Here is a 25068-nt window from a genome sequence, read left to right as displayed (position 1 = left end):
TACATTGGCAGCACTAAATTGCCGGCTAACCAACGTATCCTGCAACATGTGCGAGCCATAGTCAACTCTGACAGCAATTATCCAGTGGCTCGCCACTTTAAAGCTGTCCATGACAACAAACTAAAAAACCTGCATTATACACTTTTGGGTTCGGTCCCTAACACCGGACGGGGAGGTAACCGAGAAAAACTTCAGGCAAAAAGAGACTCACTTCATTTTGCTGCTAGATTCTAAGGCACCAAATGGATTGAATATAATAGATGAATTGCACAATTTTTTGTAAACGGGGCATCTCAGTTTTTATTATTCTGTTTCTGTAGTGTAACTTCCTTTTGCTGGTCATTTTTGAAAATGAAAGTTTTTTTAATTCGTTGATATGTAGGCTCACACAAACCGTTATACGTTGCTTTGTGGCCACAGTGAATGCATCTGCACTTTACCTTTGGATGAACTCTGTTTTTAGCGTACCATGTTTACAATTTTATTGAATATTGCATTTGCATTTTATTCCTGTTATAAATTGTATGTACTGCTATCAATTTGCTACTGGTAATGTTGCTTTTGTTAATCTCGGAGATCAGGCACTTGCCATTATGTAAGAATTCTTTTCGGCCACATCATCAAATTGAGATAGGAGCACTTTGCTCTCATTGCTGCTTTGCATTTTTCATGTTTGTATTTTATACAACCTGTTATGATCGTTTTAATAGTTGTTACTATGCCATTTTGCTTATTTTTGCCTTTCAACACTTTTTTTATTGGTGATTGATTGAGCTTTTAAAACACTTTATATTGCAACACCTACTTTTGGCGTGTCATGTGACCAAGCTCCGCCTGTGGAGCCAAACGTGCCGAGGAGAGCACCTGCTCTGTGATTGCTGATATTAAAATCACCACTGCTAACACAACTGACAGTGTGATGGCGCTTTATTAAAAAGCTTGAATTTACTACAAGGAGAAGAGGTCTGCCCCATGTTTTAGCCCGCGCTTCCCTGAACTCCTCCAGAAAAAAGAACGAACACGGACCCAGCAGGTAGTTTGCAAAGATTTATTCTTTTGTGTGCAACACAGTTGCCACCATGACGCGTTTCGGGCCCTGTGAGTCCTTGATCTGTGTGTGTGTGTGTTTTGCACATTTCTGACATTGGACTATACTTTAGTTATCTTTGGGTGATATTTGGGCTCTTTTCTCTCTGGTGGCCATCTTTGGATACTTATTTGTTATCAAGCTCCCTAATCCCCTCATTTACTGCGGTATCCTCAGTATAAAATGGCTTCAGTTTTTCACTTGGATTCTTCAAAATTGTGGTCAGAAAGGCCACACTTTTGCCATGAATTGAGGATGTTAGCACTCTAGTTGGTCATTAGAACGCTGTAGTAAACTGCTGATACCCAAGGAGTTAACTGGCAGTCTGTTGCTGGTGTTGAAAGTGCATGTTTCTGTCTTCATGTCAGAATGTTTTAATGAAATAGAAGACGATATTTGAGAACTTGGTTGAAGTTAAGTACCAGCTTTATTCGATCTAAATAAATTGAACCATAAAAGTACACCAAAAGAAGTACTTAAAATACAGTGGAAAATCCCAAGTCATTGACTACATTTTAAAATCAATTAATTTCATTTAAGTATTTGACAGTCATATTGATCCTCATTTATCATAGCCCTGTTTAAGTTGTATACATTCAGTTTAAAACATAGAACATAGAAAAAGTAGAAATGAAGGAGTGTTAAAACCTCAACTCCGGGTCCGCCATACATTCCTATTAAAATCTCATCATAATTCATAGTAACAGATTATTTAAATATTTATTATAATTTTATTAAAAGCCATATTTTTGATATGTATCGTATAAAATAAAAGTAATAACCAGTTATAAAAAAAAACAAAAAAATCACGTATCCAATATCATTCAGAATGAATCCAGTTATCTATTGAAATGTTATTTCTAGCATAAAAAGTGGCCCATAAAAAGCCTGACATTCTACAGCAGATATCAATGGTGGGCAATGTTAGTAGAAAAAGATACGCCGGGTAGCATTGAGTAAACTGTAATGACTTTAGGAGGCTTACGATATAGTGTTTCCTCCACTTTTGATAGTGATATGAGGAAGACTGGAACTAACAAATTTGCTAAAGAAAGAGCATGAATGAGACCTATGAGGGCATTCTTAAATTAACAAAAACAATTATATTTGCTGTGTTTCAACCATAATGTGATTGATAATGTCATTATTCAGGAAAGTGTCTGTTTGTATACTTCAGACACATGAGTGGGGGTCACACCAAAGAAAGGGTGAGCGACACTAGTAATTTAAAATGCATACTGTGAGTCAATGTAAAATTGTAGGAAATCTTATGTGTCATTTGCCTGGACATCTGCAAACTGGAAAAGCTGCAACAGTGCTGGTTGTATAATTGTCATTTTAATGCAGAACATTCCACTCTTCTCTGTGAGTGCTGAATACAGTGGAGTTGATGGATGAGACCTGCTGCCAATGATCATTCGCCTATGTTTTAGGTGTCGGGAAGTCTTCTCTATGGATCTTTGTCTCTGATGGTGATTTGATGTCTTTTGCAGAGTGTTCAACACAATGGCTCCATCTACATCCATGTGTACTTGACCAAGAGTGGCTTTCACCCAGACCCCAAGCAGAAGACTCTGTACCGGCGACTAGCCACTGTACACACTTCACGAAGTAAGACCCTTTAGACCCCTTGTCCGTACTAATTTGCTTGAGTAGAAACAGTGATTAGGCAAATTCCCACTCAGGATTGCCTGTTTATGCTTTTATTCATATGTGAAACCCCTCTTCATTGCAAATGATAAGGTAATAAAACATCCAAAAAATCACCAATGAGCCATTTATTGTATTGGCATATCGTTTTTTCCCAGTGCTCCTTCTATTACAATGAGGGAAGTAAGATCTCATGATTGTATATTATTCCTGCCCTCCAATACCCTATCTGTGTAATAACTATTTTATTTTTATATTGACCAATATTTTCTTTTTAACAGGTGTTCCATGTTACCTTTTTAAAATGTCTCTCTTGTAGTACTGCACTGTTACTATAGATTTGTGGTAGTTGCACAACTATGTCCGCTGGCTGAATCCTCACTTTTTTGTTAAAACTCAACAAAATCAAGTATTGCAAAAAATAATTATGCTTTTCGTTAGCAATTTCCTTTTAGTTGCTCATTCTTGTGCATATATTTTGCTCTATTATTAAGATTGTCTTATATAATACACTGGAAAGAGAAGAAAGCAGGATGGTATGGTCTCATGTTCTCCAGTGTGCATTTAGTTTTCAAGAAAGTGTTTTCACTTGTTCCATGACTCATTGCTGATTGCTACCTGTAGGAAGCTGGGTCTGTATATACTATACCAAAGTAAGGAATAGTGTGTACAGTCCAGTGGATCCCCCAGAGCTGTAGCAGAGGCTAAAGTAGATAATACCATACTCTCTTCTGTGGTAGTGTGGTTGAGCAGTCAGGGTTATCAGGAGGGTAGTGGTAAGTATTTGTTGTACACGCTTGGGCTAGAAATAATGCCACACACTCAAATACTGAATTCCGACCAATTGTTTGTATAAAAAGTTTTTTTGTTTTATTTCTCAAACTAAAATTTACTTAGTAGGAGATACGTTAAACTCTTCATACAATGTTACTTTCAGTATTACAGAGAGTACTGGATTTTTAGGAACATTTATTTAGATTACTTTTGCAGAGATCAAAACCATTGCTAAGCTGTTCAAATACACTTAAAATTACTGTTAAATTCCTTCTCTAGTTTAGCATGACACATACCCTTAATATAGTCTAAGCAACACAGAGCTTTAGTAAGCAGGTAAACTCGTTTACAGGCACAAAGTTACTTTTGTTGCTGTACAAGACCGTTCATCACTAGATTTTTCAGAGAAAATCCACCATACAGTCCTATGGAGAAAAACGAAGTGTTAAGGTTGCAGGTAGGTAAACGGTTTTCAGAAGGGTAGAGCCAAGGTTCCCCTTGGTTCAGGTTGGCACTGAAAGGGCACCACCAGGGCAGCCGGGTGCAGAGGGCCTGTGTTAGCCAATGGGGCTAGGGGGCACCTCGATTAGGGGCTACTCACAGGCAGGCCACTTGGTCTAGGGAGCCAAGCTCCTAGGGTTGAGATCAGGGCAAAGGGAGCCCCATGCAGCACCAATCCCACACCACCACCAGCGCAGGGGCGGGCGAGTGCAGGGTGCTCAGGAGGTGTTGGGAGCCCAATGCTATCCTATTGAGGTTGCCGGTTTTGGATTTTGGCTGCAGGCTGGGTCCAGGAAGTCTTCCGAGAGGAACCAACTGCTGGGCAGATAAATTGGAGGGCTCAGCAACGTAGTTGTGCCTCAGGTCCTCTTCTCCGTGGCACAGGGTGGCCGGATGCAGGTGTGCCTTTTGAGTTTCACCATACCAGGCCACTCGTGGTTCTTTGTGTGTGGGAGATCTCCGTGCATCGGCTGCAGGCGACATTTGGAGTCCTGGAGGGGTCAAACCACGGTGGACTCTGACTCGGACTCTGGAAAGCTGGGGGACATCGCTGGGACTGGTGGGCAACTTGGACTCGGCCGTAGGCGACGAGTGCAGTGGTGGTTCCTGGCGTCAAGTTTCTTCATCCTCAGCAGGCTGAATGTTTCTTTGGAGTTTCTTTTGAACAGAGCTGCTGTTCGCAGGAGATCTGGTCATGTTGAAGGCAGTCAGTCCTCCCAGGGATTCTGGAGGTCGCTGGCTTCAGGACAAGTATCCTTTTGGCGCAGGATCTATGGAAACTGCAAACCGGCCAGTTAGGCTGGGGTCAAATTAGGTCTTCTATATAGTCTTCTTTCTAGTGTGATTTCTTCAGTCCTTCGTAGGTTCCAGGATTCAGTAAATACATTATGGTGCTGGGAAACTTGTGATGACCAGTTTCTAGACTGTATACTCAATATGACTGTACTGTGCACTTATAATATCAAAGAATGGCCTTCGATATTATAGAGGCCTGTCTTCTCCTGCAGATAGGTCCTCCCATGAGGTATAGTGTGCCCCGTGCCTTATGGGTGATTTACCTATGCCTAATGCAGTACTGAGTAGGTATGGTACACAGGGGTGTGTGCCATGTCGACATTTTGCTTCTAGTTGTGCCAAAACAAGAGGGCTGTAATGGCAGTAGTGCATGTTTGTGATGGGAGGTCTCTGAGGGTAGCACAGTACCTGCTGCAGCCCTCCAAAGCCTTTCTCTTGCTACCATATTCTTGATATCATAGGTACCCTTTGCAAGGGACTTAACAGGTGAGCCAGAGTTGTGTCAACCGTGGAAACAATGGTACAGTTTAGGGAAAAGAACACAGGCCCTGGGAACCCGATTGGCAGGGACCCAGGGCACACTCAAAGTGCATCAGAAATCTGGCGAAAAGTGTGGGGGGGAAGGTTACTGCAACAGAAACCCACTTTCCTACACTACCCAAAAGGCCCCATGCTACTGCTGACCTGAATTTCTTATACTCCGCTCGGTCATTTTCTCTCCATTTCCAGAACTAGCCAACTAAGGATTAAAAGTCAAACTTTTGAGCGTAAATGTTTTACTTTTTTGGGGGGGGGGGAGGGGGATCACCAAACATTTAGAGTGCATTTTCCTCTTCTTGTGTGTGTGTGTGGTTGGGTGTATGTGTGTGGTTGGGTGTATGTGTGTGGTTGGGTGTATGTGTGTGGTTGGGTGTATGTGTGTGATTGGTTGAGTGTGTGTGGTTGGTTGAGTGTGTGTGGTTGGTTGGTTGAGTGTGTGTGTGTGGTTGGTTGAGTGTGTGTGGTTGGTTGAGTGTGTGTGTGGTTGGTTGAGTGTGTGTGTGGTTGGTTGTGTGTGTGTGTGTGTGGATTGGTTGTGTGTGTGGATTGGTTGTGTGTGTGGAGTGGTTGTGTGTGTGGTTGGTTGTGTGTGTGGTTGGTTGTGTGTGTGTGGTTGGTTGTGTGTGTGTGGTTGGTTGTGTGTGTGTGGTTGGTTGTGTGTGTGTGTGGTTGGTTGTGTGTGTGTGTGGTTGGTTGTGTGTGTGTGTGGTTGGTTGTGTGTGTGGTTGGTTGTGTGTGTGGTTGGTTGTGTGTGTGTGTGGTTGGTTGTGTGTGTGGTTGGTTGTGTGTGTGTGTGGTTGGTTGTGTGTGTGGTTGGTTGGTTGGTTCGGTGTGTGGTTTGGGTGTGTGTAGTTGGTTAGTTGTGTGGAATGGTTGGTTGGTTGGCTTTGTATTGTTTTGTGTGTGGTTTGTTGGTTGTGTGTGTGGTTTGTTTGTGGGGTTTGGTTGGTTGTGTGTGGTTGGTTTGGTGTGTGGTTTGGCGTGTGGTTGGTTGGTTCTTTGGAACGGTTGGTTGGTTGGCGTTGGTTGGTTGTGTGTGACTGGTTGGTTGTGTGTGTGGTTGGTTGTGTGTGTGGTTGGTTGGATGTGTGGTTGGTTGGTTGTGTGTGGTTAGTTGTGTGCAAGGTTAGTTGTGTGCAAGGTTAGTTGTGTGCGTGGTTGGTTGTATGCATGGTTGGTTGTGTGGTTGGTTGTGTGTGTTTTGGTGTTAGTTGTGTTTGGTTGTGGTTGGTTGGATGTGTGTGGTTGGTTGGTTGGATGTGTCTGGTTGGTTGGTTGGATGTGTCTGGTTGGTTGGTCGGATGTGTCTGGTTGGTTGGTTGGATGTGTCTGGTTGGTTGGATGTGTGTGGTTGGTTGGTTGGATGTGTGTGGTTGTTGGTTGGATGTGTATGGTTGGTTGGGTGTATGTCGGTTGGTTGGTTGGTTGGTTGGTTGTGTGTGTGTGGTTGGTTGTGTGTGTGGTTGGTTGTGTGTGTGGTTGGTTGGTTGGTTGTGGTGTGGTTGGTTGGTTGTGTGGTTGGTTGGTTGGGTGTGTCTGGTTGGTTGGGTGTGTCTGGTTGGTTGGATATGTCTGGTTGGTTGGATATGTCTGGTTGGTTGGATATGTCTGGTTGGTTGGATGTGTTTGGTCGGTTGGATGTGTTTGGTCGGTTGGATGTGTCTAATTGGTTGGTTGTGTCTGGTTGGTTGGTTGTGTGTGGTTGGTTGGTTGTGTGTGGTTGGTTGGTTGTGTGTGGTTGGTTGGTTGTGTGTGGTTGGTTGGTTAGATGTGTGTGGTTGGTTGTGTGTGGTGTGTTGGTTGTGTGTGTGGTGTGTTGGTTGTGTGTGTGGTGTGTTGGTTGTGTGGTGTGTTGGTTGTGTGGTGTGTTGGTTGTGTGGTGTGTTGGTTGTGTGGTGTGTTGGTTGTGTGGTGTGTTGGTTGTGTGGTGTGTTGGTTGTGTGGTTGGTTCTGTGTGTGTGGTGTGTTGGTTGGATGTGTCTGGTTGGTTGGTTGGATGTGTCTGGTTGGTTGGTTGGATGTGTGTGGTTGGTTGTGTCTGGTTGGTTGGTTGTCTGGTTGGTTGGTTGTGGTTGGTTGGTTGTGTGTGGTTGGTTAGTTGGTTGTGTGTGTGTGGTTGTGTGTGTGTGGTTGGTTGTGTGTGGTTGGTTGTATGTGTGTGTGGTTGGTCGTGTGGTTGGTTGGTTGGCTTTGTTTTGTTGGTTGGGTGTGTGTGTCTGGTTGGTTGTGTGTGTCTGGTTGGTTGTGTGTGTGGCTGGTTATGTGTGTGTGGTTGGTTGGTTGTGTGGTTGGTTGGTTGTGTGGTTGGTTGGTTGTGTGGTTGGTTGGTTGTGTGTGTTTTGGTGTGTTGGTTGTGGTTGGTTGGTTGTGTGTGTTTTGGTGGTTAGTTGGTTGGATGGGTTTGGTTGGTTGGATGTCTCTGGTTGGTTGGTTGGTTGGTTGCTTGGTGTGTGGTTGATTCGTGTGTGGTTGGTTGGTTGTGTGTGGGGTTTGGTTGGTTGTGTGTTTGGTTGTGTGTGTGTGGTTTGGTTGTGTGTGGTTTGGTTGGTTGTGTGTGTGTGTGTGTGGTTTGGTTGGTTGTGTGTGTGTGTGGTTTGGTTGGTTGTGTGTGTGTGTGGTTTGGTTGGTTGTGTGTGTGTGGTTTGGTTGGTTGTGTGTGTGTGTGTGTGGTTTGTGTGTGGTTTGGTTGGGTGTGTGTGGGGTTGGGGTGTGTGTGTGTGTGGCTTGGTTGGTTGTATGTGTGTGTGTGGTTTGGTTGGTTGTATATGTGTGTGTGGTTGGTTGGTTATGTGTGTGTGTGGTTGGTTGGTTATGTGTGTGTGGTTTGGTTGGTTATGTGTGTGTGGTTTGGTTGGTTATGTGTGTGTGGTTTGGTTGGTTATGTGTGTGTGGTTTGGTTGTGTGTGTGTGTGGTTGGTTGTGTGTATGTGTGTGTGGTTGGTTGGTTTGTTTGGTGTGTGGTTGGGCGTGTAGTTGGTTAGTTGTGTGGAATGGTTGGTTGGTTGGCTTTGTATTGTTTTGTGTGTGGTTTGTTGGTTGTGTGTGTGGTTTGGTTGTGGGGTTTGGTTGGTTGTGTGTGGTTGGTTTGGTGTGTGGTTTGGCTTGTGGTTGGTTAGTTCTTTGGAATGGTTGGTTGGTTGGCGTTGTTGGTTGGTTGTGTGTTACTGGTTGGTTGTGTGTGTGGTCGGTTGGTTGTGTGTGTGGTCGGTTGGTTGTGTGTGTGGTCAGTTGGTTATGTGTGTGGTCGGTTGGTTATGTGTGTGGTCGGTTGGTTTTGTGTGTGGGCGGTTGGTTTTGTGTGTGGGCGGTTGGTTTTGTGTGTGGGCGGTTGGTTTTCCGTGTGGTTGGTTGGTTTTGTGTGTGGGCGGTTGGTTTTGTGTGTGGGCGGTTGGTTTTCCGTGTGGGCGGTTGGTGTTTTGTATGGTTGGATGTGTGTGTGGTTGGTTGTGTGGTTGGTTGTGTGTGTGGTTGTGGTTGGTTGTGTGTGTTTTGGTGTGTTGGTTGTGGTTGGTTGGATGTGTCTGGTTGGATGTGTCTGATTGGTTGGATGTGTGTGGTTGGTTGTGTGTGTGGTTGGTTGGTTGTGTGTGGTTGGTTGGTTGTGTGTGGTTGGTTGTGTGTGGTTGGTTGTGTGTGGTTGGTTGTGTGTGGTTGGTTGTGTGCAAGGTTAGTTGTGTGCAAGGTTAGTTGTGTGCGTGGTTGGTTGTGTGCGTGGTTGGTTGTGTGCGTGGTTGGTTGTGTGCGTGGTTGGTTGTGTGCGTGGTTGGTTGTGTGCGTGGTTGGTTGTGTGCGTGGTTGGTTGTGTGTGTTTTGGTGTTAGTTGTGTTTGGTTGTGGTTGGTTGGATGTGGTTGGTTGGATGTGTCTGGTTGGATGTGTCTGGTTGGATGTGTCTGGTTGGTTGGTTGGATGTGTGTGGTTGGTTGGTTGGATGTGTGTGGTTGGTTGGTTGTGGTTTGGTTGTGTGTGTGTGTGTGGTTTGGTTGTGTGTGTGTGGTTTGGTTGTGTGTGTGTGTGTGTGTGTGGTTTGGTTGTGTGTGTGTGTGTGTGTGTGTGGTTTGGTTGTGTGTGTGTGTGTGGTTTGGTTGTGTGTGTGTGTGTGGTTTGGTTGTGTGTGTGTGTGTGGTTTGGTTGTGTGTGGTTTGGTTGTGTTTGTGTGTGGTTTGGTTGTGTTTGTGTGTGGTTTGGTTGTGTTTGTGTGTGGTTTGGTTGTGTTTGTGTGTGGTTTGGTTGTGTGTGTGGTTTGTGTGTGTGGTTTGGGTGTGTGTGTGGGTTTGGTTGTGTATGTGTGTGTGTGGTTGGTTGGTTTGGTGTGTGGTTGGGCGTGTGGTTGGTTAGTTGTGTGGAATGGTTGGTTGGTTGGTTGGCTTTGTGTTGGTTGGTTGCGTGTGTCTGGTTGGTTGCGTGTGTGTGGTTGGTTGGCTATGTGTGTGGTTGGTTGGTTATGTGTGTGGTTGGTTGGTTATGTGTGTGGTTGGTTGGTTATGTGTGTGGTTGGTTGGTTATGTGTGTGGTTGGTTGGTTTTGTGTGTGGTTGGTTAGTTGTGTGTGGTTGGTTGTGTGTGTGTGGGGTTGGGGTGTGTGTGTGTGTGTGTGGTTTGGTTGTGTTTGTGTGTGGTTTGGTTGTGTTTGTGTGTGGTTTGGTTGTGTTTGTGTGTGGTTTGGTTGTGTGAGTGTGTGGGTTGTGTGTGTGGTTTGGGTTTGTTTGGGTGTGTGTGGTTTGGGTGTGTGGGTTTGGTTGTGTATGTGTGTGTGGTTGGTTGGTTTGGTGTGTGGTTGGGCGTGTGGTTGGTTAGTTGTGTGGAATGGTTGGTTGGCTTTGTGTTGGTTGGTTGCGTGTGTTTGGTTGGTTGCGTGTGTCTGGTTGGTTGGTTATGTGTGTGGTTGGTTGTGTGTGGTTTGGTTGGTTGCGTGTGTCTGGTTGGTTGGTTATGTGTGTGGTTTGGTTGTGTGTGTGGTTTGGTTGTGTGTGGTTTGGTTGTGTGTGGTTTGGTTGTGTGTGTGGTTTGGTTGTGTGTGTGGTTTGGTTGGTTGGTTGTGTAGTTGGTTGGTTGTGTGGTTTGGTTGGTTGGTTGTGTGGTTGGTTGGTTGGTTGTGTGTGTGGTTTGGTTGTGTGGTTGGTTGGTTGGTTGTGTGGTTGGTTGGTTGTGTGGTTGGTTGGTTGGTTGTGTGGTTGGTTGGTTGGTTGTGTGGTTGGTTGGTTGTTTGTGTGGTTGGTTGGTTGGTTGTGTGGTTGGTTGGTTGGTTGTGTGGTTGGTTGGTTGGTTGTGTGTGTGGTTGGTTGGTTGTGTGTGGTTGGTTGTGTGTGGTTGGTTGTGTGTGGTTGGTTGTGTGCAAGGTTGGTTGTGTGCAAGGTTAGTTGTGTGCAAGGTTAGTTGTGTGCGTGGTTGGTTGTGTGCGTGGTTGGTTGTGTGCGTGGTTGGTTGTGTGTGTTTTGGTGTTAGTTGTGTTTGGTTGTGGTTGGTTAGATGTGTCTGGTTGGATGTGTCTGGTTGGTTGGTTGTGTGTGGTTGGTTGGTTGGTTGGATGTGTGTGGTTGGTTGGTTGGATGTGTGTGGTTGGTTGGTTGGATGTGTGTGGTTGGTTGGTTGGTTGTCTCTGGCTGGTTGGTTGTGTGTGGTTGGTTGTGGTTTGGTTGTGTGTGTGTGGTTTGGTTGTGTGTGTGTGTGTGTGTGTGTGTGGTTTGGTTGTGTGTGTGTGTGTGGTTTGGTTGTGTGTGGTTTGGTTGTGTGTGTGGTTTGGTTGTGTGTGTGTGTGTGGTTTGGTTGTGTGTGTGTGTGTGTGTGGTTTGGTTGTGTGTGTGTGTGTGTTGTTTGGTTGTGTGTGTTTGTGTGTGGTTTGGTTGTGTTTGTGTGTGGTTTGGTTGTGTTTGTGTGTGGTTTGGTTGTGTGAGTGTGTGTGGTTTGTGTGTGTGGGTTTGGTTGTGTATGTGTGTGTGTGGTTGGTTGGTTTGGTGTGTGGTTGGGTGTGGTTGGTTAGTTGTGTGGAATGGTTGGTTGGTTGGTTGGCTTTGTGTTGGTTGGTTGCGTGTGTCTGGTTGGTTGGCTTTGTGTCTGGTTGGTTGGTTATGTGTGTGGTTGGTTGGTTATGTGTGTGGTTGGTTGGTTATGTGTGTGGTTGGTTGGTTATGTGTGTGGGTTGGTTATGTGTGTGGTTGGTTGGTTATGTGTGTGGTTGGTTGGTTATGTGTGTGGTTGGTTGGTTATGTGTGTGGTTGGTTGGTTATGTGTGTGGTTGGTTGGTTTTGTGTGTGGTTGGTTAGTTGTGTGTGGTTGGTTAGTTGTGTGTGGTTGGTTATTTGTGTGGTTGGTTGGTTGGTTGGTTGTGTGTGGTTGGTTGTGTGTGTGTGGGGTTGGGGTGTGTGTGTGGTTTGGTTGTGTTTGTGTGTGGTTTGGTTGTGTTTGTGTGTGGTTTGGTTGTGTTTGTGTGTGGTTTGGTTGTGTTTGTGTGTGGTTTGGTTGTGTGAGTGTGTGGGTTGTGTGTGTGGTTTGGGTTTGTGTGGTTTGGGTTTGTGTGGTTTGGGTGTGTGTGGTTTGGGTGTGTGGGTTTGGTTGTGTATGTGTGTGTGGTTGGTTGGTTTGGTGTGTGGTTGGGCGTGTGGTTGGTTAGTTGTGTGGAATGGTTGGTTGGCTTTGTGTTGGTTGGTTGCGTGTGTCTGGTTGGTTGGTTATGTGTGTGGTTGGTTGGTTGCGTGTGTCTGGTTGGTTGGTTGCGTGTGTCTGGTTGGTTGTGTGTGGTTTGGTTGTGTGTGGTTTGGTTGTGTGTGGTTTGGTTGTGTGTGGTTTGGTTGTGTGTGTGGTTTGGTTGGTTGTGTGGTTGGTTGGTTGGTTGTGTGGTTGGTTGGTTGGTTGTGTGGTTGGTTGTTTGGTTGGTTGTGTGGTTGGTTGGTTGGTTGTGTGGTTGGTTTGGTTGTGTGGTTGGTTGGTTGGTTGTGTGGTTGGTTGGTTGGTTGTGTGGTTGGTTGGGTGGTTGGTTGGTTGGTTGTGTGGTTGGTTGGTTGGTTGTGTGTGTGGTTGGTTGGTTGTGTGTGTGGTTGGTTGGTTGTGTGTGGTTGGTTGTGTGTGGTTGGTTGTGTGCAAGGTTAGTTGTGTGCGTGGTTAGTTGTGTGCGTGGTTGGTTGTGTGCGTGGTTGGTTGTGTGCGTGGTTGGTTGTGTGTGTTTTGGTGTTGTGTTTGGTTGTGGTTGGTTGGATGTGTCTGGTTGGATGTGTCTGGTTGGTTGGTTGGATGTGTGTGGTTGGTTGGTTGGATGTGTCTGGTTGGTTGGTTGGATGTGTGTGGTTGGTTGGTTGGATGTGTGTGGTTGGTTGGTTGGATGTGTGTGGTTGGTTGTGTATGTGTGTGTGTGTGTGTGTGGTTTGGTTGTGTGTGTGTGTGTGTGTGTGGTTTGGTTGTGTGTGTGTGTGTGGTTTGGTTGTGTGTGTGTGTGTGTGTGTGGTTTGGTTGTGTGTGTGTGTGTGTGTGGTTTGGTTGTGTGTGTGTGTGGTTTGGTTGTGTGTGGTTTGGTTGTGTTTGTGTGTGGTTTGGTTGTGTTTGTGTGTGGTTTGGTTGTGTTTGTGTGTGGTTTGGTTGTGTGTGTGGTTTGTGTGTGTGGTTTGGGTGTGTGTGTGGGTTTGGTTGTGTATGTGTGTGTGTGGTTGGTTGGTTTGGTGTGTGGTTGGGCGTGTGGTTGGTTAGTTGTGTGGAATGGTTGGTTGGTTGGTTGGCTTTGTGTTGGTTGGTTGCGTGTGTCTGGTTGGTTGCGTGTGTCTGGTTGGTTGGCTTTGTGTGTGGTTGTTTGGTTATGTGTGTGGTTGGTTGGTTATGTGTGTGGTTGGTTGGTTATGTGTGTGGTTGGTTGGTTATGTGTGTGGTTGGTTGGTTATGTGTGTGGTTGGTTGGTTTTGTGTGTGGTTGGTTAGTTGTGTGTGGTTGGTTAGTTGTGTGTGGTTGGTTATTTGTGTGTGTGGTTGGTTGGTTGGTTGTGTGTGTGTGGTTTGGTTGTGTTTGTGTGTGGTTTGGTTGTGTTTGTGTGTGGTTTGGTTGTGTTTGTGTGTGGTTTGGTTGTGTGAGTGTGTGGGTTGTGTGTGTGGTTTGGGTTTGTGTGGTTTGGGTGTGTGTGGTTTGGGTGTGTGGGTTTGGTTGTGTATGTGTGTGTGGTTGGTTGGTTTGGTGTGTGGTTGGGCGTGTGGTTGGTTAGTTGTGTGGAATGGTTGGTTGGCTTTGTGTTGGTTGGTTGCGTGTGTTTGGTTGGTTGCGTGTGTCTGGTTGGTTGGTTATGTGTGTGGTTGGTTGTGTGTGGTTTGGTTGGTTGCGTGTGTCTGGTTGGTTGGTTATGTGTGTGGTTTGGTTGTGTGTGTGGTTTGGTTGTGTGTGGTTTGGTTGTGTGTGGTTTGGTTGTGTGTGGTTTGGTTGTGTGTGGTTTGGTTGTGTGTGGTTTGGTTGTGTGTGGTTTGGTTGTGTGTGTGGTTTGGTTGGTTGGTTGTGTGGTTTGGTTGGTTGGTTGTGTGGTTTGGTTGGTTGGTTGTGTGGTTGGTTGGTTGGTTGTGTGGTTTGGTTGGTTGGTTGTGTGGTTTGGTTGGTTGGTTGTGTGTGTGGTTTGGTTGTGTGGTTGGTTGGTTGGTTGTGTGGTTGGTTGGTTGTGTGGTTGGTTGGTTGGTTGTGTGGTTGGTTGGTTGGTTGTGTGGTTGGTTGATTGTTTGTGTGGTTGGTTGGTTGGTTGTGTGGTTGGTTGGATGGTTGTGTGGTTGGTTGGTTGGTTGTGTGTGTGGTTGGTTGGTTGTGTGTGGTTGGTTGTGTGTGGTTGGTTGTGTGTGGTTGGTTGTGTGCAAGGTTAGTTGTGTGCGTGGTTGGTTGTGTGCGTGGTTGGTTGTGTGCGTGGTTGGTTGTGTGCGTGGTTGGTTGTGTGCGTGGTTGGTTGTGTGCGTGGTTGGTTGTGTGCGTGCTTGGTTGTGTGTGTTTTGGTGTTAGTTGTGTTTGGTTGTGGTTGGTTAGATGTGTCTGGTTGGATGTGTCTGGTTGGTTGGTTGGATGTGTCTGGTTGGTTGGTTGGATGTGTGTGGTTGGTTGGTTGGATGTGTGTGGTTGGTTGGTTGGATGTGTGTGGTTGGTTGGTTGGTTGTGTCTGGCTGGTTGGTTGTGTGTGGTTGGTTGTGGTTTGGTTGTGTGTGTGTGTGTGTGTGTGTGTGGTTTGGTTGTGTGTGTGTGTGGTTTGGTTGTGTGTGTGGTTTGGTTGTGTGTGTGGTTTGGTTGTGTGTGTGTGTGTGTGTGGTTTGGTTGTGTGTGTGTGTGTGTGTGTGGTTTGGTTGTGTGTGTGTGTGTGTTGTTTGGTTGTGTGTGTGTGTGTGTGGTTTGGTTGTGTGTGTGTGTGTGTTGTTTGGTTGTGTTTGTGTGTGTGTGGTTTGGTTGTGTTTGTGTGTGGTTTGGTTGTGTTTGTGTGTGGTTTGGTTGTGTGAGTGTGTGTGGTTTGTGTGTGTGGGTTTGGTTGTGTATGTGTGTGTGTGGTTGGTTGGTTTGGTGTGTGGTTGGGTGTGGTTGGTTAGTTGTGTGGAATGGTTGGTTGGTTGGTTGGCTTTGTGTTGGTTGGTTGGTTGCGTGTGTCTGGTTGGTTGGCTTTGTGTCTGGTTGGTTGGTTATGTGTGTGGTTGGTTGGTTATGTGTGTGGTTGGTTGGTTATGTGTGTGGTTGGTTGGTTATGTGTGTGGTTGGTTGGTTATGTGTGTGGTTGGTTGGTTATGTGTGTGGTTGGTTGGTTATGTGTGTGGTTGGTTGGTTTTGTGTGTGGTTGGTTAGTTGTGTGTGGTTGGTTAGTTGTGTGTGGTTGGTTATTTGTGTGGTTGGTTGGTTGTGTGTGGTTGGTTGTGTGTGTGTGGGGTTGGGGTGTGTGTGTGTGGTTTGGTTGTGTTTGTGTGTGGTTTGGTTGTGTTTGTGTGTGGTTTGGTTGTGTTTGTGTGTGGTTTGGTTGTGTGAGTGTGTGGGTTGTGTGTGTGGTTTGGGTTTGTGTGGTTTGGGTGTGTGTGGTTTGGGTGTGTGGGTTTGGTGGTGTGTGTGTGTGTGTGGTTGGTTGGTTTGGTGTGTGGTTGGGCGTGTGGTTGGTTAGTTGTGTGGAATGGTTGGTTGGCTTTGTGTTGGTTGGTTGCGTGTGTTTGGTTGGTTGCGTGTGTCTGGTTGGTTGGTTATGTGTGTGGTTGGTTGGTTGCGTGTGTCTGGTTGGTTGGTTGCGTGTGTCTGGTTGGTTGTGTGTGGTTTGGTTGTGTGTGGTTTGGTTGTGTGTGGTTTGGTTGTGTGTGGTTTGGTTGTGTGTGTGGTTTGGTTGTGTGTGTGGTTTGGTTGGTTGGTTGTGTGGTTGGTTGGTTGGTTGTGTGGTTGGTTGGTTGGTTGTGTGGTTGGTTGGTTGGTTGTGTGGTTGGTTGGTTGGTTGTGTGTGTGGTTTGGTTGTGTGGTTGGTTGGTTGGTTGTGTGGTTGGTTGGTTGGTTGTGTGGTTGGTTGGTTGGTTGTGTGGTTGGTTGGTTGGTTGTGTGTGTGGTTGGTTGGTTGTGTGTGGTTGGTTGTGTGTGGTTGGTTGTGTGTGGTTGGTTGTGTGCAAGGTTAGTTGTGTGCGTGGTTGGTTGTGTGCGTGGTTGGTTGTGTGCGTGGTTGGTTGTGTGCGTGGTTGGTTGTGTGTGTTTTGGTGTTAGTTGTGTTTGGTTGTGGTTGGTTGGATGTGTCTGTTTGGATGTGTCTGGTTGGTTGGTTGGTTGGATGTGTGTGGTTGGTTGGTTGGATGTGTGTGGTTGGTTGGTTGGATGTGTGTGGTTGGTTGGTTGGATGTGTGGTTGGTTGGTTGGTTGGATGTGTGTGGTTGGTTGGTTGTGTCTGGTTGTGTGTGTGTGTGTGTGGTTTGGTTGTGTGTGTGTGGTTTGGTTGTGTGTGTGTGTGTGTGGTTTGGTTGTGTGTGTGTGTGTGTGTGTGTGTGGTTTGGTTGTGTGTGTGTGTGGTTTGGTTGTGTGTGTGTGTGTGTGTGTGTGGTTTGGTTGTGTTTGTGTGTGGTTTGGTTGTGTTTGTGTGTGGTTTGGTTGTGTTTGTGTGTGGTTTGGTTGTGTTTGTGTGTGGTTTGGTTGTGTTTGTGTGTGGTTTGGTTGTGTGAGTGTGTGTGGTTTGGTTGTGTGAGTGTGTGTGGTTTGTGTGTGTGGTTTGGGTGTGTGTGGTTTGGTTGTGTGTGTGTGTGTGTGTGGTTTGGTTGTGTGTGTGTGTGTGTGTGTGTGTGGTTTGGTTGTGTGTGTGTGTGGTTTGGTTGTGTGTGTGTGTGTGTGTGTGTGGTTTGGTTGTGTTTGTGTGTGGTTTGGTTGTGTTTGTGTGTGGTTTGGTTGTGTTTGTGTGTGGTTTGGTTGTGTTTGTGTGTGGTTTGGTTGTGTTTGTGTGTGGTTTGGTTGTGTGAGTGTGTGTGGTTTGGTTGTGTGAGTGTGTGTGGTTTGTGTGTGTGGTTTGGGTGTGTGTGGTTTGGGTGTGTGGGTTTGGTTGTGTATGTGTGTGTGGTTGGTTGGTTTGGTGTGTGGTTGGGCGTGTGGTTGGTTAGTTGTGTGGAATGGTTGGTTGGCTTTGTGTTGGTTGGTTGCGTGTGTTTGGTTGGTTGGTTGCGTGTGTCTGGTTGGTTGGTTGCGTGTGTCTGGTTGGTTGGTTGTGTGTGGTTTGGTTGTGTGTGTGGTTTGGTTGTGTGTGTGGTTTGGTTGTGTGTGTGGTTTGGTTGTGTGTGTGGTTTGGTTGGTTGGTTGTGTGGTTGGTTGGTTGTGTGGTTGGTTGGTTGGTTGTGTGGTTGGTTGGTTGGTTGTGTGGTTGGTTGGTTGGTTGGTTGTGTGTGTGGTTTGGTTGTGTGGTTGGTTGGTTGTGTGGTTGGTTGGTTGGTTGTGTGGTTGGTTGGTTGGTTGTGTGGTTGGTTGGTTGTGTGTGTGGTTGGTTGGTTGTGTGTGGTTGGTTGGTTGTGTGTGGTTGGTTGTGTGTGGTTGGTTGTGTGTGGTTGGTTGTGTGCAAGGTTAGTTGTGTGCAAGGTTAGTTGTGTGCGTGGTTGGTTGTGTGCGTGGTTGGTTGTGTGCGTGGTTGGTTGTGTGTGTTTTGGTGTTAGTTGTGTTTGGTTGTGGTTGGTTGGATGCGTCTGGTTGGATGTGTCTGCTTGGTTGGTTGGATGTGTGTGGTTGGTTGGTTGGATGTGTGTGGTTGGTTGGTTGGATGTGTGTGGTTGGTTGGTTGTGTCTGGTTGTGTGTGTGTGTGGTTTGGTTGTGTGTGTGTGGTTTGGTTGTGTGTGTGTGTGTGTGTGGTTTGGTTGTGTGTGTGTGTGTGTGTGGTTTGGTTGTGTGTGTGTGTGGTTTGGTTGTGTGTGTGTGTGTGTGGTTTGGTTGTGTGTGTGTGTGTGGTTTGGTTGTGTTTGTGTGTGGTTTGGTTGTGTTTGTGTGTGGTTTGGTTGTGTTTGTGTGTGGTTTGGTTGTGTGAGTGTGTGTGGTTTGTGTGTGTGGTTTGGGTGTGTGTGTGGGTTTGGTTGTGTGTGTGTGTGTGTGGTTGGTTGGTTTGGTGTGTGGTTGGGCGTGTGGTTGGTTAGTTGTGTGGAATGGTTGGTTGGTTGGTTGGCTTTGTGTTGGTTGGTTGCGTGTGTCTGGTTGGTTGCGTGTGTCTGGTTGGTTGGCTTTGTGTGTGGTTGGTTGGTTATGTGTGTGGTTGGTTGGTTATGTGTGTGGTTGGTTGGTTATGTGTGTGGTTGGTTGGTTATGTGTGTGGTTGGTTGGTTTTGTGTGTGGTTGGTTAGTTGTGTGTGGTTGGTTAGTTGTGTGTGGTTGGTTATTTGTGTGTGTGGTTGGTTGGTTGGTTGTGTGTGGTTGGTTATTTGTGTGTGTGGTTGGTTGTGTGTGTGTGGGGTTGGGGTGTGTGTGTGTGGTTTGGTTGTGTTTGTTTGTGGTTTGGTTGTGTTTGTGTGTGGTTTGGTTGTGTTTGTGTGTGGTTTGGTTGTGTGAGTGTGTGGTTTGGGTTTGTGGGGTTTGGGTGTGTGTGGTTTGGGTGTGTGGGTTTGGTTGTGTATGTGTGTGTGGTTGGTTTGGTGTGTGGTTGGGCGTGTGGTTGGTTAGTTGTGTGGAATGGTTGGTTGGCTTTGTGTTGGTTGGTTGCGTGTGTTTGGTTGGTTGCGTGTGTCTGGTTGGTTGGTTATGTGTGTGGTTGGTTGTGTGTGGTTTGGTTGGTTGCGTGTGTCTGGTTGGTTGGTTATGTGTGTGGTTTGGTTGTGTGTGGTTTGGTTGTATGTGGTTTGGTTGTATGTGGTTTGGTTGTGTGTGGTTTGGTTGTGTGTGTGGTTTGGTTGTGTGTGTGGTTTGGTTGTGTGTGTGGTTTGGTTGTGTGTGTGGTTTGGTTGGTTGGTTGTGTGGTTTGGTTGGTTGGTTGTGTGGTTGGTTGGTTGGTTGTGTTTGTGGTTTGGTTGTGTGGTTGGTTGGTTGGTTGTGTGGTTGGTTGGTTGGTTGTGTGGTTGGTTGTGTGGTTGGTTGGTTGTGTGGTTGGTTGTGTGGTTGGTTGGTTGTGTGTGTGGTTGGTTGGTTGTGTGTGGTTGGTTGGTTGTGTGTGGTTGGTTGGTTGGTTGTGTGTGGTTGGTTGGTTGTGTGTGGTTGGTTGTGTGTGGTTGGTTGTGTGTGGTTGGTTGTGTGCAAGGTTAGTTGTGTGCGTGGTTGGTTGTGTGCGTGGTTGGTTGTGTGCGTGGTTGGTTGTGTGCGTGGTTGGTTGTGTGCGTGGTTGGTTGTGTGCGTGGTTGGTTGTGTGCGTGGTTGGTTGTGTGTGTTTTGGTGTTAGTTGTGTTTGGTTGTGGTTGGTTGGATGTGTCTGGTTGGATGTGTCTGGTTGGTTGGTTGGATGTGTGTGGTTGGTTGGATGTGTGTGGTTGGTTGGTTGTGTGTGGTTGGTTGGTTGTGTCTGGCTGGTTGGTTGTGTGTGGTTGGTTGTGTGTGTGTGTGTGTGTGGTTTGGTTGTGTGTGTGTGTGGTTTGGTTGTGTGTGGTTTGGTTGTGTGTGTGTGGTTTGGTTGTGTGTGTGTGTGTGGTTTGGTTGTGTGTGTGTGTGTGTGTGTGGTTTGGTTGTGTGTGTGTGTGTGTGTGGTTTGGTTGTGTGTGTGTGTGTGTGTGGTTTGGTTGTGTGTGTGTGTGGTTTGGTTGTGTGTGTGTGTGGTTTGGTTGTGTGTGTGTGTGGTTTGGTTGTGTTTGTGTGTGGTTTGGTTGTGTTTGTGTGTGGTTTGGTTGTGTTTGTGTGTGGTTTGGTTGTGTGAGTGTGTGTGGTTTGTGTGTGTGTGTGTGGTTGGTTGGTTTGGTGTGTGGTTGGGCGTGTGGTTGGTTAGTTGTGTGGAATGGTTGGTTGGTTGGTTGGCTTTGTGTTGGTTGGTTGCGTGTGTCTGGTTGGTTGCGTGTGTCTGGTTGGTTGGCTTTGTGTGTGGTTGGTTGGTTGGTTATGTGTGTGGTTGGTTGGTTGTGTGTGGTTGGTTGGTTATGTGTGTGGTTGTTTGGTTATGTGTGTGGTTGGTTGGTTTTGTGTGTGGTTGGTTGGTTTTGTGTGTGGTTGGTTAGTTGTGTGTGGTTGGTTATTTGTGTGTGGTTGGTTGGTTGGTTGGTTGGTTGTGTGTGGTTGGTTGTGTGTGTGGGGTTGGGGTGTGTGTGTGTGGTTTGGTTGTGTTTGTGTGTGGTTTGGTTGTGTTTGTGTGTGGTTTGGTTGTGTGAGTGTGTGGGTTGTGTGTGTGGTTTGGGTTTGTGTGGTTTGGGTATGTGTGGTTTGGGTGTGTGGGTTTGGTTGTGTATGTGTGTGTGGTTGGTTGGTTTGGTGTGTGGTTGGGCGTGTGGTTGGTTAGTTGTGTGGAATGGTTGGTTGGCTTTGTGTTGGTTGGTTGCGTGTGTTTGGTTGGTTGCGTGTGTCTGGTTGGTTGGTTGGTTATGTGTGTGGTTTGGTTGTGTGTGTGTGTGGTTTGGTTGTGTGTGGTTTGGTTGTGTGTGGTTTGGTTGTGTGTGTGGTTTGGTTGTGTGTGTGGTTTGGTTGTGTGTGTGGTTTGGTTGGTTAGTTGTGTGGTTGGTTGGTTGTGTGGATGGTTGGTTGGTTGTGTGTGTGGTTTGGTTGTGTGGTTGGTTGGTTGGTTGTGTGGTTGGTTGGTTGGTTGGTTGGTTGTGTGGTTGGTTGGTTGGTTGTGTGGTTGGTTGGTTGTGTGGTTGGTTGGTTGGTTGTGTGTGGTTGGTTGGTTGTGTGTGGTTGGTTGTGTGTGGTTGGTTGTGTGCAAGGTTAGTTGTGTGCAAGGTTAGTTGTGTGCGTGGTTGGTTGTGTGCGTGGTTGGTTGTGTGTGTTTTGGTGTTGTGTTTGGTTGTGGTTGGTTGGATGTGTCTGGTTGGATGTGTCTGGTTGGTTGGTTGGATGTGTGTGGTTGGTTGGTTGGATGTGTGTGGTTGGTTGGTTGGATGTGTGTGGTTGGTTGGTTGGATGTGTGGGGTTGGTTGGTTGGATGTGTGTGGTTGGTTGTGTCTGGCTGGTTGGTTGTGTGTGGTTGGTTGTGTGTGTGTGTGTGTGGTTGGTTGTGTGTGTGTGTGTGGTTTGGTTGTGTGTGTGTGTGTGTGGTTTGGTTGTGTGTGTGTGTGTGTGTGGTTTGGTTGTGTGTGTGTGTGTGTGTGGTTTGGTTGTGTGTGTGTGTGTGTGTGGTTTGGTTGTGTGTGTGTGTGTGTGTGGTTTGGTTGTGTGTGTGTGTGTGGTTTGGTTGTGTTTGTGTGTGTGTGGTTGGTTGGTTTGGTGTGTGGTTGGGCGTGTGGTTGGTTAGTTGTGTGGAATGGTTGGTTGGTTGGTTGGCTTTGTGTTGGTTGGTTGCGTGTGTCTGGTTGGTTGCGTGTGTCTGGTTGGTTGGCTTTGTGTGTGGTTGGTTGGTTATGTGTGTGGTTGGTTGGTTATGTGTGTGGTTGGTTGGTGTGTGTGTGGTTGGTTGGTTATGTGTGTGGTTGGTTGGTTATGTGTGTGGTTAGTTAGTTGTGTGTGGTTGGTTAGTTGTGTGTGGTTGGTTATTTGTGTGTGTGGTTGGTTATTTGTGTGTGTGGTTGGTTGGTTGGTTGTGTGTGGTTGGTTGTGTGTGGTTTGGTTGTGTTTGTGTGTGGTTTGGTTGTGTTTGTGTGTGGTTTGGTTGTGTTTGTGTGTGGTTTGGTTGTGTGAGTGTGTGGGTTGTGTGTGTGGTTTGGGTTTGTGTGGTTTGGGTGTGTGTGGTTTGGGTGTGTGGGTTTGGTTGTGTATGTGTGTGTGGTTGGTTGGTTTGGTGTGTGGTTGGGCGTGTGGTTGGTTAGTTGTGTGGAATGGTTGGTTGGCTTTGTGTTGGTTGGTTGCGTGTGTTTGGTTGGTTGCGTGTGTCTGGTTGGTTGGTTATGTGTGTGGTTGGTTGTGTGTGGTTTGGTTGGTTGCGTGTGTCTGGTTGGTTATGTGTGTGGTTTGGTTGTGTGTGTGTGTGGTTTGGTTGTGTGTGGTTTGGTTGCGTGTGTGGTTTGGTTGTGTGTGTGGTTTGGTTGTGTGTGTGGTTTGGTTGTGTGTGTGGTTTGGTTGTGTGTGTGGTTTTGGTTGGTTGGTTGTGTGGTTGGTTGGTTGGTTGGTTGGTTGTGTGGTTGGTTGGTTGGTTGGTTGTGTGTGGTTGGTTGGTTGGTTGGTTGTGTGTGGTTGGTTGGTTGTGTGTGGTTGGTTGGTTGTGTGTGGTTGGATGGTGTGTGGTTGGATGGTGTTGTGTGGTTGGTTGGTGTTGTATGGTTGGTTGGTGTTGTGGGGTTGGTTGTTTGTTTGTGGTTGGTTGGTATGTGGTTGTGTGTGTGGTGTGGTTGTGTGGTTTGGTTGTATGTGTGTGGTTTGGCTGTGTGTGGTTTGGCTGTGTGTGGATTGGTTGTGTGGTTGTGTGTGTGGTGTGGTGTGGTTGTGTGTGTGTGGTGTGGTTGTGTGTGTGTGGTGTGTGTGTGGTGTGGTTGTGTGTGTGGTATGGTTGTGTGTGTGTGTGCGTGTGGGGGGGTTGGTTGTGTGTGTGGGGGGGTTTGGTTGTGTGGTGGGGGGGTTGGTTATGTGGTGGGGGGGTTTGGTTGTGTGTGGGGTTTGGTTGTGTGTGTGGGGTTTGGTTGTGTGTGTGGGGTTTGGTTGTGTGTGTGGGGTTTGGTTGTGTGTGTGGAGTTTGGTTGTGTGGGTGGGGTTTGGTTGTGTGGGTGGGATTCGGTTGTGTGGGTGGGTGTGGTTGGTGGTTGTTGGTTGGTTTTTTGTGGTTGTTTTTTTGTGGTTGGGTGGTTAGTTGTGTGTGGTTGGTTGTGTGTGGTTGGTTGTGTGTGGTTGGTTGTGTGTGGTTGGTTGTGTGTGGTTGGGTGGTTGTGTGTTGGTTGGGTGGTTGTGTGTTGGTTGGGTGGTTGGTGTTGGTTGGTTGTGTGTAATGGTTGGTTAATTGGTTGGTTGTGTGTCTGGTTGGTTGTGTGGTTGGTTGGATGTGTGTGGTTGGTTGGTTCTGTGTGGTTGGTTCTGTGTGGTTGGTTGGTTGTGTGTGGTTGGTTGGTTGGTTCTGTGTGGTTGGTTGGTTCTGTGTGGTTGGTTGGTTCTGTGTGGTTGGGTTGGTTCTGTGTGGTTGGGTTGGTTCTGTGTGGTTGGTTGTGTGTGTGTATGTATGTGGTTGGTTGTGTGTGTGTATGTGGTTGGTTGTGTGTGTGTATGTGGTTGGTTGTGTGTGTATGTGGTTGGTTGTGTGTGTATGTGGTTGGTTGTGTGTGTATGTGGTTAGTTGTGTGTGAGGTTTGTCTGGTTTGGTTGGTTGGTTTGGTTGGTTGTGTTGGTTGGTTTGGTAGTTCTGTGTGGTTGGTTGGTTGAGTGGTTGGTTGGTTGGTTGTGTATGGTTGGTTGGTTGTGTTCGGTTGGTTGGTTGGTTGTGTGTGTGGTTGGTTGGTTGTGTTCGGTTGGTTGGTTGGTTGTGTGTGTGGTTGGTTGGTTGGTTGTGTGTGTGGTTGGTTGGTTGTGTGGTTGGTTGGTTGTATGGAATGGTTAGTTGGTTGGCTTTGTCTCTTTGGTTGGTTCTGTGTGGTTGGTTCTGTGTGGTTGGTTGTGTGTGTGTGTGTGTGTGTATGTGGTTGGTTGTGTGTGGGATTTGGTTGCTTACTTAGTTGACTGGTTGGTTGTACGTGGTTGGTTGTGTGTGGGATTTGGTTGCTTACTTAGTTGACTGGTTGGTTGTACGTGGTTGGTTGGTTTGTTAGTTCTGTGTGGTTGGTTGGTTGTGTGTGGTTGGTTGGTTGTGTGTGGTTGGTTGGTTGGTTGGCTTTGTGTCTTTGGTTGGATGTGTGTGGTTGGATGTGTGTGGTTGTGTGGTTGGTTGTGGTTGGTTGTGTGGTTGGTTGGTTGTGTGTGGTTGGTTGGTTGTGTGTGGTTGGTTGGTTGTGTGTGGTTGGTTGGTTGTGTGTGGTTGGTTGTGTATGTGGTTGGTTGTGTATGTGGTTGGTTGTGTGTGGTTTGTTGGTTGGTTTGGTAGTTCTGTGTGGTTGGTTGTGAGTGGTTGGTTGTGTGTGGTTGGTTGGTTGTGTGTGGTTGGTTGGTTGTGTGTGGTTGGTTGGTTGTGTGTGTGTGGTTTGGGTGTGTGTGTGGTTTGGGTGTGTGTGCTGGGGTTTGGTTGTGTGTGCTGGGGTTTGGTTGTGTGTGCTGGGGTTTGGTTGTGTGTGCTGGGGTTTGGTTGTGTGTGCTGGGGTTTGGTTGTGTGTGCTGGGGTTTGGTTGTGTGTGCTGGGGTTTGGTTGTGTGTGCTGGGGTTTGGTTGTGTGTGCTGGGGTTTGGTTGTGTGTATGTGGTTTGGTTGTGTGTGTGTGTGGTTTGGTTGTGTGTGTGTGTGGTTTGGTTGTGTGTGTGTGTGGTTTGGTTGTGTGTGTGTGTGGTTTGGTTGTGTGTGTGTGTGGTTTGGTTGTGTGTGTGTGTGTGGTTTGGTTGTGTGTGTGTGGTTTGGTTGTGTGTGTGTGGTTTGGTTGGTTGTGTGTGGGTCGTTTGGTTGTGTGTTGGGTTTGGTTGTGTGTTGGGTTTGGTTGTGTGTTGGGTTTGGTTGTGTGTGGGGTTTGGTTGTGTGTGCTGGGGTTTGGTTGTGTGTGCTGGGGTTTGGTTGTGTGTGCTGGGGTTTGGTTGTGTGTGCTGGGGTTTGGTTGTGTGTGTGGTTTGGTTGTGTGTGTGTGTGGTTTGGTTGTGTGTGTGTGTGGTTTGGTTGTGTGTGTGTGGTTTGGTTGTGTGTGTGTGGGTCGTTTGGTTGTGTGTTGGGTTTGGTTGTGTGTGCTGGGGTTTGGTTGTGTGTGCTGGGGTTTGGTTGTGTGTGCTGGGGTTTGGTTGTGTGTGCTGGGGTTTGGTTGTGTGTGCTGGGGTTTGGTTGTGTGTGGTTTGGTTGTGTGTGGTTTGGTTGTGTGTGGTTTGGTTGTGTGTGTGGTTTGGTTGTGTGTGTGGTTTGGTTGTGTGTGTGGTTTGGTTGTGTGTGTGGTTTGGTTGTGTCTGTGTGGTGTGGTTTGGTTGTGTCTGTGTGGTGTGGTTTGGTTGTGTGTGTGTGGTGTGGTTTGGTTGTGTGTGTGTGGTGTGGTTTGGTTGTGTGTGTGTGGTTTGGTTGTGTGTGTGTGGTGTGGTTTGGTTGTGTGTGGTTTGGTTGTGTGTGTGTGTGTGTGGTTTGGTTGTGTGTGTGTGGTGTGGTGTGGTTTGGTTGTGTGTGGTGTGGTTTGGTTGTGTGTGTGTATGTGGTGTGGTTTGGTTGTGTGTGTGT

The 25068-nt window shown here is 47.0% G+C and overlaps 1 protein-coding gene across 1 annotated transcript in view; it reads left to right on the top strand.

The window, feature by feature from the left end:
• The window catches only part of CLPTM1 (CLPTM1 regulator of GABA type A receptor forward trafficking), a 423589-nt gene that overhangs the window by 142551 nt on the left and 255970 nt on the right, over positions 1 to 25068 (top strand). Inside the window, exon 5 of the mRNA XM_078660927.1 lies at positions 2581 to 2698. Coding sequence (XP_078517053.1) covers positions 2581 to 2698 — 118 coding nt within the window. The remainder of the gene's footprint in view (positions 1 to 2580; positions 2699 to 25068) is intronic.

The sequence above is a fragment of the Lissotriton helveticus genome, chromosome 9 (genome assembly GCF_964261635.1).
Source record: "Lissotriton helveticus chromosome 9, aLisHel1.1, whole genome shotgun sequence".
Taxonomy (NCBI): Eukaryota; Metazoa; Chordata; class Amphibia; order Caudata; family Salamandridae; genus Lissotriton; species Lissotriton helveticus.
The sequence above is the reverse complement of the archived record's forward strand: the minus strand, read 5'-3'. Positions and strand labels throughout refer to the sequence as shown.